At 44.0% G+C, this 15040-nt stretch overlaps 1 protein-coding gene across 1 annotated transcript; it reads right to left on the bottom strand.

The window, feature by feature from the left end:
* LOC8155572 (probable beta-D-xylosidase 7) lies at positions 1441–8262 on the bottom strand. The gene is made up of 3 exons (XM_002489265.2): positions 7556–8262; positions 3262–3814; positions 1441–2925 (listed from the first exon to the last, which is right to left on the bottom strand). The coding sequence occupies exons 1-3, from the start codon at positions 7961–7963 to the stop codon at positions 1568–1570; spliced, it is 2319 nt and encodes a 772-aa protein (XP_002489310.1). The 5' UTR covers positions 7964–8262; the 3' UTR covers positions 1441–1567.

Genomic DNA, 15040 nt, shown 5'->3' with positions numbered 1-15040 from the left:
CTTTTATATGTTGCTATACATACATGTAAACTTTGCTTCTTGATACTAACAAGTTGTCATTGATAAAACCATTTGAATAGGGCATTCAACCACTATGTGGAATATCATAAAGGAAGGCATTGCCCAAAATTGAAGAGCGAATTGGCGATCAAGACGCTCTGTGCGGTACGTGTAACTTACATCGTTATACTCGATTACGTTATGAAATAGCATTACTTACTATTTCCATATGCAAAACACACAGAGTCTCAAGCAGAGGCCTGGAAGTAACCATTGTGGATATTACATATGTTGCATGATGAGTAACACTAGTGCCTACACGAGACACCCCAATCTGGTTAGTTTCACACTTTGTTCCCTCATAGTATGAAAACTTAGCTTATGTTATGAAATTTAGTTCCCTCATGTTATGAAATCTTAAACTTGTTCTCCTATAGTGGAAAAAATATAAAGACAAGCGAAGGAACCTAATCAAGGAGGATGAACTCCTAGGGCTCGTCGACGACCTTTGCAACTTCATCATTGACGAGATTGTTGATTCTAAAGGCGCTTATCATGATGTAAGGTCCGACTTAGGCTCCAATCCACTTCACCAACACCTGCGTGAGACACACAGGCTCTGTCTTGGACGTTGATAACAATCTAGACAAAGATGCATATGGACTTGTAGGAATATTTGAACTTGTGAATTATGGTTATGTAATAGACTTTGCGATGAATTAGACATGTAATTTGTGGTTTACATTGTTCTTGTGTGGTTGTGGATGAATATATATATATATATATATATATATATATATATATATATGTGGTGGTCAGATTTGAACTATATATTACGTGCTCTAGTCATATTTGAATTCAGATTTGAATTTTTTTTTGCTGAAAAACAAATTGTAGGGGCGGCTGTAGATTGACCCGCCCCTACAAAATATCACTTTAGGGGCGGCTGATAACACTAGCCGCCCTTACAAATGTATTTGTAAGGGCGGCTGGGGCACCCGCCTTTACAAATGTTTTATTTGTAAGTGCGAGGCTGAAGGGGCGGCTGGGCCAACCGCCCTTACAAAGAGTTCCTAGCCGTCCCTAGAAATAAATTCTGTAGTAGTGCATTTTAAGTGCTGTTTTTTATGATTTTTTGTATAACCTATTCAGACCCCTCCCGAACGCACACACGCCATCTTGGCATGGTCCTTTCAGCAATCTTTGCCTAAATTGATCCAGATTTGATCATTTTTAATTTGTTCTCACATGATTTTTCAATGTATCTTCAATTGATCCGGTTTTTTTTCATGTTTCGGTAATATCACTCGTGTACGTTTTGCTTTGGTGAAATTGCAGGGGAGCTTTCTGTCTAGAAAAACTCTCTACTTGCAATATGACATGCCGTCAAGAAGAAACAAACACAAATTTATCTGTGTCCACCATTTGTGTCATATTGAATTCAGAGGGAACATGTCTCTTCTTTGATTATTTTCACTTTCTATAACATGAATGAACAATGAAGCTCTAAATCATACAAAGAAATAATGGCGTCGTATTGAACTGTACTTTGCCCTCCATCTAGGAATCAAGCCTCAAACCTAATCTCGATTGCATGGTTGTCAACCGTGAGGAAATGAGACCCAATATCGATCACCTTCATGCCATCCGCCCTCACCCTGCTGAAATGCTCACACGGACTGATGTCAAATCTGAGGTTGGCCGTCTCCCCTGCCTTGAGATGCTGGCTCATGAACCCAATCAGCTGGCTTGCTGGGCGGCCTCCATTCGTGTTTGGCCACCGGAGGAACATCAGCGCCGAGTGCTTCCCGTCCATGGGGCCGTGGTTCTGTACCTCCACCATGGCTGGAAACTTGAGCTGTTCGCATCCGTCAGTGCCGATGTCATCGATGTGGTAGCTACGGTCGCCTTCCTCTGTCACCGTCTCTCTTAAGCCAGCGAGAACAGTGCTCGAGAGCGCAGGCATACTGGTTCCGTAGAGTAGCCGGCTGGAGAAAGTGGAGTAGCTGAGGCCGTAGCCGAACTTATAGACGGCGTTGCCCTGGTAGAATCGGTAACTCCGTCCAGGGTAGCCGCTGGTCGGGTCGGCACGCATCCTCATGTCCGTCATGGGCACCTTGGTGAAGTCCTCCGGGTACCACGTCATTGGCAGCCTCCCGCTGGGGTTGTGGTCGCCGAATAGCACTTTGGCGATGGCGAGGCCGCCGGCCTGTCCGGGATACCCAGCCCACAGGATGGCACCGATCTTTGGGTTGGACTGCGCGAACGTGATGTCCACCGGTCCGCCGGAGAGAAGCACCAGGATAACTGGTCGCTTTGACGCGTCGGCAACGGCAGTGATGAGGCTCTGCTGCATTCCCGGAAGGAGCAGGCTCGTCCTATCCTTCCCTTCACTCTCCTGTTGCTGGCTCAGTCCCATGAACAGGAACACGTAGTCCTCCGAGCCCGACAGCACCACAGCCTGGTCCGTGACGGCGACATCGCAGGCCGCCGAACTGCAGCCGGCCAGGAACCTCACATTGTTCACGTAGCTTTGGAGCCCCTGAAGCGGCGTCGTTGATTCGCACGGCGGACCGAAATAGTTGGCAATAAGCGCCATGCCGTCGTTGGAATTGGGGCCGATGACGGCTGCGGAGGTGACCGTGGACCGGTCGAGTGGGAGGATGCCGCCATCGTTCTTGAGCAGCACGATGCCGTCCTGTGCTGCCTCGAGCGCAAGACTCCTGTGCTCCGGCGTGCAGATGTCCGCGGCGCTGAGGGCGCCGTACATGTTTTTCCTCGGGTCGCCATCGAAGTGTCCCAGCCGCATCCGGACCGCGAAGAGGTTGACGAGGGCCTTGTCGATGTCCAGCTCCGTCAGCTTCCCCTGCTGGATTGCAGCCGTGGCATGCTGCTGGATGTAAGAGCCACAGTCTATGTCCAGTCCTGGAAATAGAGAAAGTACTCCCTCCGTCTCAAAATAAGTGTCGTTTTCGTTTCACAAGAAATAACTTTAACTAAATATATAATAAAAAATATTAATATTTACAATACATAATTAATATCATTGAAAAGATCTTTAAATCTAGTTTTTTAACAAATTTATTTAAAGATATAAATATTGCACGTATTTTCTACAAATCGAGTCAAACTTGTGGCAACAAAACCTAAAACGACACTTTTTCTGGGACGGAGGGAGTAGTGGTCAAGCAGAGAAACAGAGGACATTCGCAGACCTGGGTCCGGACTCCGGACAACATTGGCCAAGAAACAGAAACGTACCAGCCTTGAGCGAGACGGCGACGGCATCCTCCGGCGTGGGCGCGTACCGCTGCGCGTCGCGCATGATGGCCACGGCATCGCAGTCCGAGGCAACGTACCCGTCGAGACCCCAGTCCCCCCTGACGGTCCCGGTGAGCAGGTCAGTGTTCGCGCACGCCGGCACGCCGTTGATGGCCGTGTAGGCGCACATGATGCAGCTGGCCTTTCCTTCCACGACACAGCTACGGAACGGCGGGTTGAAGGTGTCCTCCAGGTCCTGCGCCGTCACGCGGGCCACGAAACTGTAGCGCGCCACGCCGTTCCAGTCCTCCAGGTCGTAGGCCGTAGCGTGCTTGCAGCACGCCGAGGTCTGCAGGAGCGAGGACGAGCTGTTCCCCTGGATGCCCCGGACGAAGGCGACGGCGTAGCGGCTTGCCACGGCCGGGTCCTCGCCGGGTGTCTCTTGACCTCGCCCCCAGCGCGGGTCCCGGAAGATGTTCACGTTCGGGGACCAGATTGTGAGACCCTCCGCCTGGCCGACGTTGAACAGCGCCCTAGCCTCCCGGCCGATCGCCTGCACGTGAGCGACCACATGTATGTGACGAATTCATATGGCACTGTGGCAGACAAAATAATCGCTGTAGTATATTACTAGGCCTTGTTTAGTTCCAAAATATTTTGCAAAATGTGAATAGTACAATTTCATTTGTATTTGATAAATATTGTCTAATGATGGACTAACTAGGCTCAAAAGATTCGTCTCATCAATTCCGATCAAACTGTGTAATTACTATTTATTTTCGTCTATATTTAACACTTCATGTATACGTTTAAAGATTCGATGTGACAGGAAATCTGAAAAGTTTTGCAAAATTTTTTGAAACTAAACAAGACCCTAGTATGGACAACAAACACAAACAAGAGGCTATCTCTATCTCTATAACTAAAAAGCTTAGCGAGCAATGGTCCCCACTGATATGGCACTATGACCGCAAGGCTGTACCATGATTGACGATAAAAAAAAGGCTGTACCTATAAGTTAGGTATACAGATCCAAACGACCGTGCTTGAAATTCAGATGATCCTGTCCGGCCCGGCAGTCAGGCACACGTGACGTTGTCCCCCAACGAAAAGGCGCCACTTTTTTGCACGCCAACATTCTGCGATCGTCACTTTTCGGCACGGACCAACCAAACATGCATCTGTGTTCACGTGCTAGCACCTTTTTTTTTTTTTGTCACGACGTATATTACCCGTTACTCTTTAGGTCCGGTTTAATAATTGCTTAAAACCCAAAAACACTACGGGCTTGTTTAGCACAGCTCAACTTCACTAGTAAAGCTGTTTTTTTAGAAAATAGCTTCATGAGTGACTTTCTAGATGAAGCTAAGCTGTTTTGGAAAAAGTGTTTAACAAAATAGCTTCACCAACTACTTCATGCATAGTTGAGAGAGAGAAATGAGGAAGAAACTGCAATAAGCTACTTTTTTTCAGCTTCATCCAACTTATGTTTTTGTGAGAGGAAGAGAAAAACAGCTTCACCCATGAAACTATTTTGAAAATAAGTGTTTGGCAAAAAAAAAACAGCTCACAACAGCTTATGAAGCTATTGTGAGCTGTACCAAACAGGCCCTACATCACCACCGCAGCCCCTCAAGTATGGAGTGGTGTCTACTTTACCTCCAAACTATGAAACGGTGTAATTTACTTCCTAAACTATCCAAAACTATTCACATCACCTCAGGGTAGTTTTTGACGGCGGTTTGCTACGGTAACATGGTTTTGCTACGGTAACTCTAGTTTTGTCTTTTTCTTTTTTCCTATTTGTTTTCATATAATCTATAAAAAATCATAGTAAATGACATAAAAATCATAATATCAAAAATCTAATTTTGTTGGACTCCGCATGAGTAGAACTACGCAATGAATATATAATATGGTATACTTTAGTACAAATTTTTTTCTGTAGCTTTAAATTAGTTAGAAAAATCAAATTTTAAATGTAACTAATTGAAATAATTCATAGTTACAGCTTCTATGGTCCAATTGTGGTGAAATTTTTGTGGTAGACTATTTATTCTATGCTTTAACTATAGTAAATATTTCATACTCATCGGATCATGTATAACTTAGTTATAGATTTATTTATATTTAACAAGTATAAACCTAAATAAATCTATAACTAAGTTATATATGATCAAATGAGTACAAAATTTGTACTAAACTATACCATATTACATATTTATTGTATAGACCTACTCACGTGGAGTCCAACAAAATTAGATTTTATATTTTATGATTTTTTATGATTTACTATAATTTTTCAAAGCTTCAACGAAAAGAAATAGAAAAAAAAAGAAAAAGTCAAAACCACTTGTTGCTGTAGCAAAACCGTCATAAAAAACCACTCAGTGAGTGATTTGAACGGTTTTGGATAGTTCAGGGGATAAATTAGGTCGTTTCATAGTTTGGGGGTTAAAGTAGACACCACCCTATAGTTTAGGGGGTGATGCAGACTTTTTTCAAAAACTTTTCAAGATTCTTCGTCACATCGAATCATGCAGCACATGCATAAAGTTTTAAATATAGACGAAAACAAAAACTAATTGCACAATTTAGCTATAAATCACGAGATGAATCTTTTAATCCTATTTAGTTAGTTTATAGTTAGACAATAATTGCTAAATACAAACAAAAATGCTACAGTTTGGAAAACTAAACAAGACCTTAGCCATGCATCACATACTAAGTGCTTGTTTGGTTTCGTTACTCTTTATTGTCTCGTACGTTCGATTTTGAGCGTGGGAGTGGAGATTGATGCCAGGAGCATGTTTTTGCTAGGGAGGTATCAAACCAAACATGTTCTATGTTATTGATTGACGCATTAGATCTGTCTATGTAACTTAGAGAAGAGAAAAATAGATATCAAATTTAATATGTACCTAGGTCTGTTGGTGCGAAATTAACTTTTTATAGTCGCTACATGGTGTTTGGTCGAGCTCCAACATTGCCGTAGTTAATTCGTACTATTTCGGCTAGCGCCTAATTAACGACTTCACCAGTTGACCACTCCAACGAAGTCATCACGCTCACACTATTTCAACTTATTGTCGGTCCCTCCATTCTGAATAAATCAATTTTTATCTTAAATCAAATATTTTTAAGTTTAATTAAGATTTTTGAAAAGAGCTTCAAGATTTGTAACATCAAATTACTATAAAATATTTCTATAAATTTGATCAAATAAACAGTTTAATTTAAGATAACTTCAGGGCACTCCAATGCTAAAAACTACACGTAGTTTGTATACCTATTAATTTTTATAGACACTACATATAGAAACCATGGTCTTAAATGGATCCAATTACATTCATTTTCTCTCTATTCTCAACCAATCACATCACTTCATGTCTTGGTTCTCGTGTATACATGGTTTCTAACTTATACCCGGTTTCTATAATTTTTGCTCTCTCTCTTCAATAAATACTTTGCTACATCAGCAAAATGATTAGGTGGTAGTACAATTAATGTTCATAAAAATTATAATACTTTTTGTGTTGGAGTGCCCTTACAAGTTAGATTTACTAATGGACAAAAGGACGTGATCCATTTACAAGGTCTAATACCTTAGACCCACACCGAACAAATTCAATTTCCCATCAATGTTTTACCCCTCTAATTAATTCTGTTCATTTTTATTTAATATATAATCTGTGTTAGTTAACGCTTCACTTTAATATAAAAAAATGGCATCACAATGGATCAGAGATCTGAGAGAATTATGATTAGGGGCTGTTTAGTTTCTCAAAAGTTTTGCAAAATTCTACTAGCATTTTTGTTTGTATTCAATAATTATTTTCCAATCATGGAGTAACTAGACTCAAAAGATTTTTTCTCGCAAATTACATACAAACCATGTAACTAGTTATTTTTTATCTATATTTAATATTCTATGTATATGTTGTAAGATTAAATGTGACCAAAAACCTTGAATATTTTTTTTTAAAAAAATCAGCAGGTAACACAGGGACTTCATATATGTTGTAAGATTAAATCACGGATGACGCCAGCGAAGAAGCGGCGCCAGCGCATGCATGGCATCGATTGTGGATGCACGGGTCCGGCCGGCCGGCCGGCGGGCGCTCCAAACCAACCGCCCGTGCCAGGGAAACCAATCCACACCTCGCGCGGCAGCCCGTGATGGCAGTGTGGCAGGCCCGCCCGCCGCGCCCGTCCTACGCAGTACGTTGTTCGTTCCAAGCAAGAAAAATCGAAAAAAAGAAAATGCTCATCGTCGCGTCCGTAACGTACGTACCTGGCCGATGCGGAACCAGAGGTCGTCGTCGAAGGCGGCGGCGGTGAGCAACACCTGCGGGAAGCTGGTGGCGGCACGGACGCCTCCCACGACGTCGAAGTGAAGCCCCTTGCCCGAGGTGGCCAGACCATGAAGCGCCTCGTTCCACCACTTGTACCCTGGGACGCCCAGCCGCGGGACCCCGGTCGCCTGGTCGCCCAGCTGCGCGATCTTCTCCGCAGGCGTCAGCCGGGACACCAGGTCCGCGGCGCGCTGCGCCGGGGACAGCGTCACGTCGCAGAACGCAAGGCCCTCGGACGCCTCCGCGGACGTAGGGCCGCACGAGAACGGCGGGTCCCCGGCAAGTACGACTGCTGCACTGTGCAGCGCTGCCAGCGTCACGAGTAGTGCCAGCGTCGGTGCCGCCATGCTAGCTGCAGCCGGCGTTGATGATGATGGAGGCCGTGGCGGGAGGCGGGAGCGAGAGCGATGTAGCGACCAGCGCCGCGCCCCCTGCCTGCTTAAATAGGCTGCCCCCGTGAATCGGAGCTCGCAGCGTATCTGCTCACAGGCGTTGCGTGTGGTGCACTGTACAGCAGCTAGCTGCTAGCCTACTACTGGCCTACTACTAGTAGTAGCCGTCGTCAAGAGGAATCGCAGGGCATGCGTGTGAAGGAGATGCTTTTCTTGCCCTTTCGGCCGAGAGCATTTCAATGGAAATGCACGTTTCCATCTTGCCATGCATGCGTGCTGGCTGATGTTTCCGGTCCATGGAGATATGCGTTTCGTAGCGCTGGGTAATTAAGCTACCTAATAATTAACTAGTGCTTCAGATTTCACATCAAGCCAATGCGCGTCAATTTATTTATTTGAAAAAATGCTACGTTGTCTCCTATAGTCGATCTCTGCGTAGTCTGTCTGTTTGGGATTGCTAAGCCGATAATAGTCAAAATACATTAGTCCTTCAGTTGTATCATCGTTTTTAATATAACTGATTATGAACATGTGGCCAAACTACGAATGAGATTTGTATACTTTTTCATTAAGCTGTATGGTAAGTGTTGAGAAGTAGATTTTTAAGTGGTAAGCTTCCTTTAGGGAAACAAAAGGGAGCATCTCCAACATTTGGCAAAAAACACTTGGCATCCTTGAAAAATTGGCAAAATGGGCAAAAATGCATCTCCAACAGTTTGGCAAACACATTTGGCAAATTGACACGCTTGGCAAATTCATGAGCCGCGCTCGTCGCTATCCGCCGCGCGGACTCGCTTGGCAACGCGCGATCCCTCTTCTTCTTTCCCTTTCCCGCGCGGCAAGTGAAACTTTTAGCCCGTCGTCTTGTCGCCCTCGTTGTTCCTCCCAGACCGGCGTCGTTTGAAGGACCGTCGCGAGACCAGGTGCTCTAGCCGAGCCGGAGATCTCGATCTGAAGGTGTGCCCCGCCACACAGGGAAACTTTCCACTGGTGCACAGGAAACTTTCCACTGGTAAACAATAAACTTTCCACCGATATACAAGAAACTTTCTATTAGCGCACAAGAGGTTTTCCACCGGTCTACAGAAAACTTTCTACTAGCGCACAGGAAACTTTCCTTTCCATCTTGCGCGATCCGGTGGAAGGGAGAAGGAGAGTCCGTCGGTTGCAAACAGGTAATTGTGGGCCTATTTTTTTACGTTTGTTAAGTCATTTTGGCAAACTATTGGAGATCATCAAATATTTGACTTGCCATCCTTTTTATCAACTTGCCAAAAGTCATGATTTGCCAAACAGTTTTTGCCAAACTGTTGGAGATGCTCAACGTTGTGCTAAGACAATCGCTTCTCCTACAAAGGTTAGCGACAACATGTTAATACAACCATTTCTGTTAGAAATGAGAGGCGCCTCTAAAAATCATTTTTGTACTAGTGTATAATGATTTCAAATTGGTAAATGCTTAAATAATGGAACAAAATGTTAGTTGATATGGACAGGAGATGGGGTAGCGGTCGTGCCACAACTTGTACAAAAGTGTGCAGGAGCAGAGGTACATTATTTGAGCTCTTTTACAGAGGTTGGGGATAACTCTTGGTTCCTAGACAAATTATTAGCTCTATTAATTTAAAGAGTAGAAGGTTACTATAGTAATTATGTTTCACCCCCTCCCACACAACCCCTCCCACGCAAGGCCACAACCCAACATAGTCGCAAAAAGGCCGCAACCCAGCACCGCTGCCATCTCGCGCCGATGTCTCGCCCTCGCCATCTTGCGCCGCCGTCTCGCCCTCGCCATCTCCCACTGCCAACTCACCCTCGCCAGCTCGCACTGCTGCCACCGCCAGTCGTCCTGCGCCATCATGTGATGCCCAAACCCACACATGGAAGGACGCATCTCGCCGTGACCTCGCCCTCGCCATCGCGCGCCGCAGCTGTTGGCCTAACCTCGCCTGTGCTCAACGCTGAGGGCCCGTCGCTCCTACAGTCTTGCCCCCACCCATGCCACTGTCGCAGCTGCGTGGAGTGCCCTCCGTCGACAGCCGCTCGCCACCGTCCCTGCCGTGGACAACGCTCACGCGGTCGCCTTCGCGTGTCCCCTCTGGAGTTCAGCGTCCACCCCCGTCTCCGTGGAGAACTCTCTGAAGTCAGAACGCCAAAGTTCCCCTCCTCTGCACTTCTACTGCATTTGATTTTGAGGAAACCAAGTGATTTTGATTTGCTTTTCTGTTAGATCCGTATATATAATAGAGAATAATTGGACAACCAGATGTGTGTTAACCTTTCTTTTTTTCTAAATGAAGCATGTGTACTCAAGCATATGTGATGTAATGCAAACATGTTTGGTTCCTCCTTGCTTACATTTGTTTACATTGCAGTATAGATGCTTGCTGCTGCTACTTTTGTTCACTAGATGGATGCTGAAAATACCTTATGCTGGATGTGGTGTGCAGTTAAACGCAATTTCTTTATGGGTGGGAACAATGCAGTTAAATTTGTCTTCACTTATAATGTTAATCAAATCTTCCCTGTAGTAGTTGCCTTGAAGCAGGTTCTTTTTGTCAACTTTCTGTAATGCCACTAAATGCATATTCACCCTGCCTATCAGTTTGTGCTTATTTCCAAGTGTATCTTCATTGAAATCAGCCTAGGAATGCATAAACTGGATGATTGGATGTAACCGTACTTTTATCCAGTTCTCTCACAGCCTAGGAAATTGCTGTCTTACATCACAGTGTGGACTCTGAATAATTTCAATGCTGCATATACCCTTTTAGTTAATGCTTGCTTTTGCCTTTTGGGTACTAAATATACTATGCATATATATTTTATTCTTTTTAGTGAATGCTTGCTTTTGCCATTTGGGTGTTAACTACTAGTAACTCTGCAACTCTCATCCATGTGTTAATAATAGTCCACTATTGTTCGAAGTAGGACTTAGAAAAAATACTTAGTCTTCGTGGCTCAAGCAATGCTTTTGGGTATTACCTCTGAAAATCTGACCAGATGGGCCATTAAGCAGTCATTAGAGTAATAGGCAACTGTGATTTGAGTTTGCACTCAGATTTTTTCCCTATCTTGAGATCTGAAATAGTATGCCATCACTCAATGTTTGAGCTTACTAAACATGCGCTGGTAACACATTAGGTAGCCTATTTATGCCCTGACATATGAATGTACAACTTCATACGTGCAGTTTTATAAAGAACTGATATTATTCTTGAAGCTGATATATTTTTATATTTTCTAGTAAAATACAAGGGCAGTCCTTAAATATGTACTTATTCTACAACATTAGTCCATATGCTTGATAGGAGACATTCAATTAGTCTAATTGTTTATGTGGAATTTAATTTGTTCTATGGTAATATTGTTGATGGATACAATGACATATGAATGTACAACTTGATATGTGCAGTTTTATAAATAATTGATATTATTCTTGAAGCTGATATATTTTTATATTTTCTAGTAAAATACAAGGGCAGTCCTTAAATATGTACTTATTCTACAACATTAGTCCATATGCTTGATAGGAGACATGTCTTTCTTCAAGTAGTCTAATTAGTTATGTGGAATTTAATTTGTTCTATATTAATATTGTTGATGGATACAGGAGGAAATGTCGGATCTTGAGTTAGTACAATAAAATTGTTAGGAACATGTTTGCTAATGAAGAAGAAGGATTTCAATTCTACAACAGCTACGGTTTCGAGAAAGAATTTAGTGTGAGGAGAAGCTATTGTGAGTGGGACAATGGCCATAACGAGATGACCCTTCGGAAGTTCATTTGCAATCGTCAAGGTTTCCGTGAAGAGAAGCAGCCGAAGAGGGCGATTAAGAAGCAAAAGCCGCGCAATATTACCCGTGTTGTTGGGTGTCTTGCTAAATTTGTGATTGCACGAGATCAGATCAAAGGGCAGTGGTATGTGAAGGATTTCATCGATGAACATAAACATCCGATGGCGCCAGCAGAGCTTACTTGTGTTCACATAGAAGAATCAACGACCAGCTGAAAGCTCAGATTGTGGAGATGGAGAGTTATGGGGTCCGCAAACACAAGATAATGGATATTTTGAAAATATAGTTTGGTGGGTATGATAAAGTTTTGTGTACAACTAGGGACCTGTATAATTTCTGCCATCACTATAAGGTGAGGACAATTGCTGCTAGTGACGCTCAAATAGTCATGAGCTACTTGACAAAACTTCAGCACAGAGATCATGATTTTTTTTGAGTACATCGTTGATGGGGAAGGACACCTGAAGGGCCTATTCTGGTGTGATAGTCAATGTCTGCTTGATTATGAAGCTTTTGGTGATGTCTTTGTATTTGATAGCACCTACAAAACTAATCGGTACAACCTACCCCTTGTTCCTTTTGTTTGGGTGAATCACCATCGAAACATAGTTATTTTTAGATGTGTAATTATTTCTCATGATAATATTGAGTCATATGTGTGGATGCTACATACATTTTCTGAGGCCATGATTCAGAAGCATTTGGTCTCCGTGATCACTGATGGGGACCTTGCTATGCAGAGAGCAAATAGGTTGGTGTGGCCGAATTCATCGCATAGGCTGTGCATATGACATAGAGCAGAACATTGTGCGTAATCTTAAGGATGATGTTGTCAAGGATGAATTCTGGAGTTTCCTTTATGATTGTTGGTCCATAGAAGAGACAGACAAAATGGCTACAATTTTTGGATAAGTATAAGGTTACAAATAAGGAGTCATGGTTGTATCAGATGTATGATACGAGACAAATCTAGTGTGCTTCGTATCATGCTGGTAAGTGCTACTTAGGACTGAGGAGCAACTAAAGGAGTGATAGCCTAAACTCTAGGCTTCATATGCGTCTAGATCGTAAAATGACACTGCTTGACATGGTACGTCATGTGGACCACTGCCTTTCAGGGCTGTGCGCAAATGAGGCAAAGTTGGACCAGATGAATACAGAGAGTCTAGAATGTGATAAGTCTAGAATGTGATAAGTCTTAGAGTGAAGAGTCATGTAACCTCCTATATAAACTAATGATCAATCAATGGAAAGGGCCAAGCCATTAGCCATAATCAATTTTTCATGGTATCAGCTAGGAACTGTTCCTATCTCTCTCCCTAACTCTTCATCTCCTCTCCTCACGTCACCCACCTTCTCTTCCTTGCTGCTTCGCTGTTCCTCTTCCTTGTCATGGCCATCAACGACGATGATGCTCAGGCCGCTGCTGCTCTAGCTGCAGCAATCGTTGCTGCTCTTCCCCCACAAACAGTCCCAAGCCTCGCTTCCGCTAAGCATCGACGCTGAATGTCAAAACTCATATCCCTTTTGCTCTAGAACTTGATCCACCCAACTATTCCACTTGGCATGAACTTTTCCAAACCCTCGTCGGAAAGTTTGGCGCCTCATCTCACATCGATGGCACACCAGCGCCTGAACACCCCGATGCTACTTGGTTGGTGATTGATTGCTCCATATGTTCCTTGATCTACTCATTGTCATCACCTCGCGTGATGCGCCTGATCATGGAGAACGGTGCCTCGGCTCACACCATTTGGACCAAGGCGGCCAACCTCTTCCTCGACAACAAATCCTCTCATGGGATGACTCTTGAGACCAAGTTTCGTGCTCTGTCCCAGGGTGACCTCCCGGTGCTCGAGTTTGCACAGCGGCTCAAGGAGCTTGCTGATGGGCTCGCTGATCTCGAATAGCCCGTCAACGAGTCCACGTTGCTGCTCGCCCTTCTCCGTGGTGTCAACGAGCCCCTCCGTGGCATGGCCTCCATCCTAAAGATGAAGACTCCGTTACCCTCATTCCTTGAGGCTCAGCCGCTGCTTGCCTTGGAGGAGTCAGAACTGCCAATATCTACCTTGGCTACCGCCTTCATCGCGCCCCAAGGTGCCCCTCCGCCTCCTCATGCTTCACCACTGATGATAGCTAACCCCTCTCCCTCGGCCTCTCACCCCCTATCTCGGCCGTGGGGGCGTGGCAGGGGCAAGGGACGGGGCAACAACTCTTAGTGTGCCCCCCGTCCATGGTCCAACCCATGGAGCGGCTCCTTTCAGATGTGGCCGATGCCGAGCCAAGGCATGTGTTGACACCGTTTTTAGGCACAAGTCAGGATAGTCAGTGAAGCTTGAATTGGCAGTCCAAGAGATGATATGTCTGGCCGATAAGGAGATTGCCGATAGCCAATAATGCCAATGACAGGACAACAGGAGGAAGATGTTGCTAAGTCTGGCGGTAGTTGCTGATCATTGCCGATTGCTGATTGTCGATGCCGATGAGGAAAGGTACACTACTAAATTTTACCCCTTTTGCCATGCTTTTATAGTGCAACGACACTGATTTGGTTGCAACAAGGGCTTCTCTCGCAACGATTTGAACTTTTGGTTGCGATAGATGGTATTCCTGCCACGCAAATTGTATCGTGGCCATAAGTGTGGAGATTGTTGCAAAAACTAGGAGTTGTTGCCACGCAATTCAGATCGGTGGCAATAAGTGTTCACTGTTACCACGAATATATTATCGTTGCTACGAGTTTATTTTTCGTTGTGATACTCAAATGATTTCGCAACGCTTTAATTTGTTAGTTGCAATAAAAAGTCACTCTTGCCACGATTGGTTTTTTGTTGCTGAGAATTTTGTTGTCGTTGCAATATTAAGATGATTTTGTAACGTTTTTACTTGTTGGTTGCAATAAAAAGTGACTCTTGCCACGATTGATTTTCCGTTGCTGAGAGCTTTAGTATCGTTGCAATACTAAGATGCTTTGTCAACGCTTTTATTTCTTGGTTGCAATAAAAAGTCACTCTTGCCACGATTGATTTTCCATTGCTAATAGTTTTGTTGCTGTTGCAATACTATATAGTTAAAATGTTTAATATAATATTAAAAAATAAAAAAAACTTCAAATGAGATTCGAGCCTGAAACCTCTGAGTTTTAGAAGCCACACAGTAACCATCCAAACCTCTTGATGTTTGTGTCTTCTCTAGCCACAGCACAATATATATAATAACGTAAACATGTTTAAT

Source organism: Sorghum bicolor, chromosome 5, assembly GCF_000003195.3.
Source record: "Sorghum bicolor cultivar BTx623 chromosome 5, Sorghum_bicolor_NCBIv3, whole genome shotgun sequence".
NCBI classification, from domain to species: Eukaryota; Viridiplantae; Streptophyta; class Magnoliopsida; order Poales; family Poaceae; genus Sorghum; species Sorghum bicolor.
Note: the sequence above shows the minus strand (reverse complement) of the source record. Positions and strands in the feature narration are given on the sequence as shown.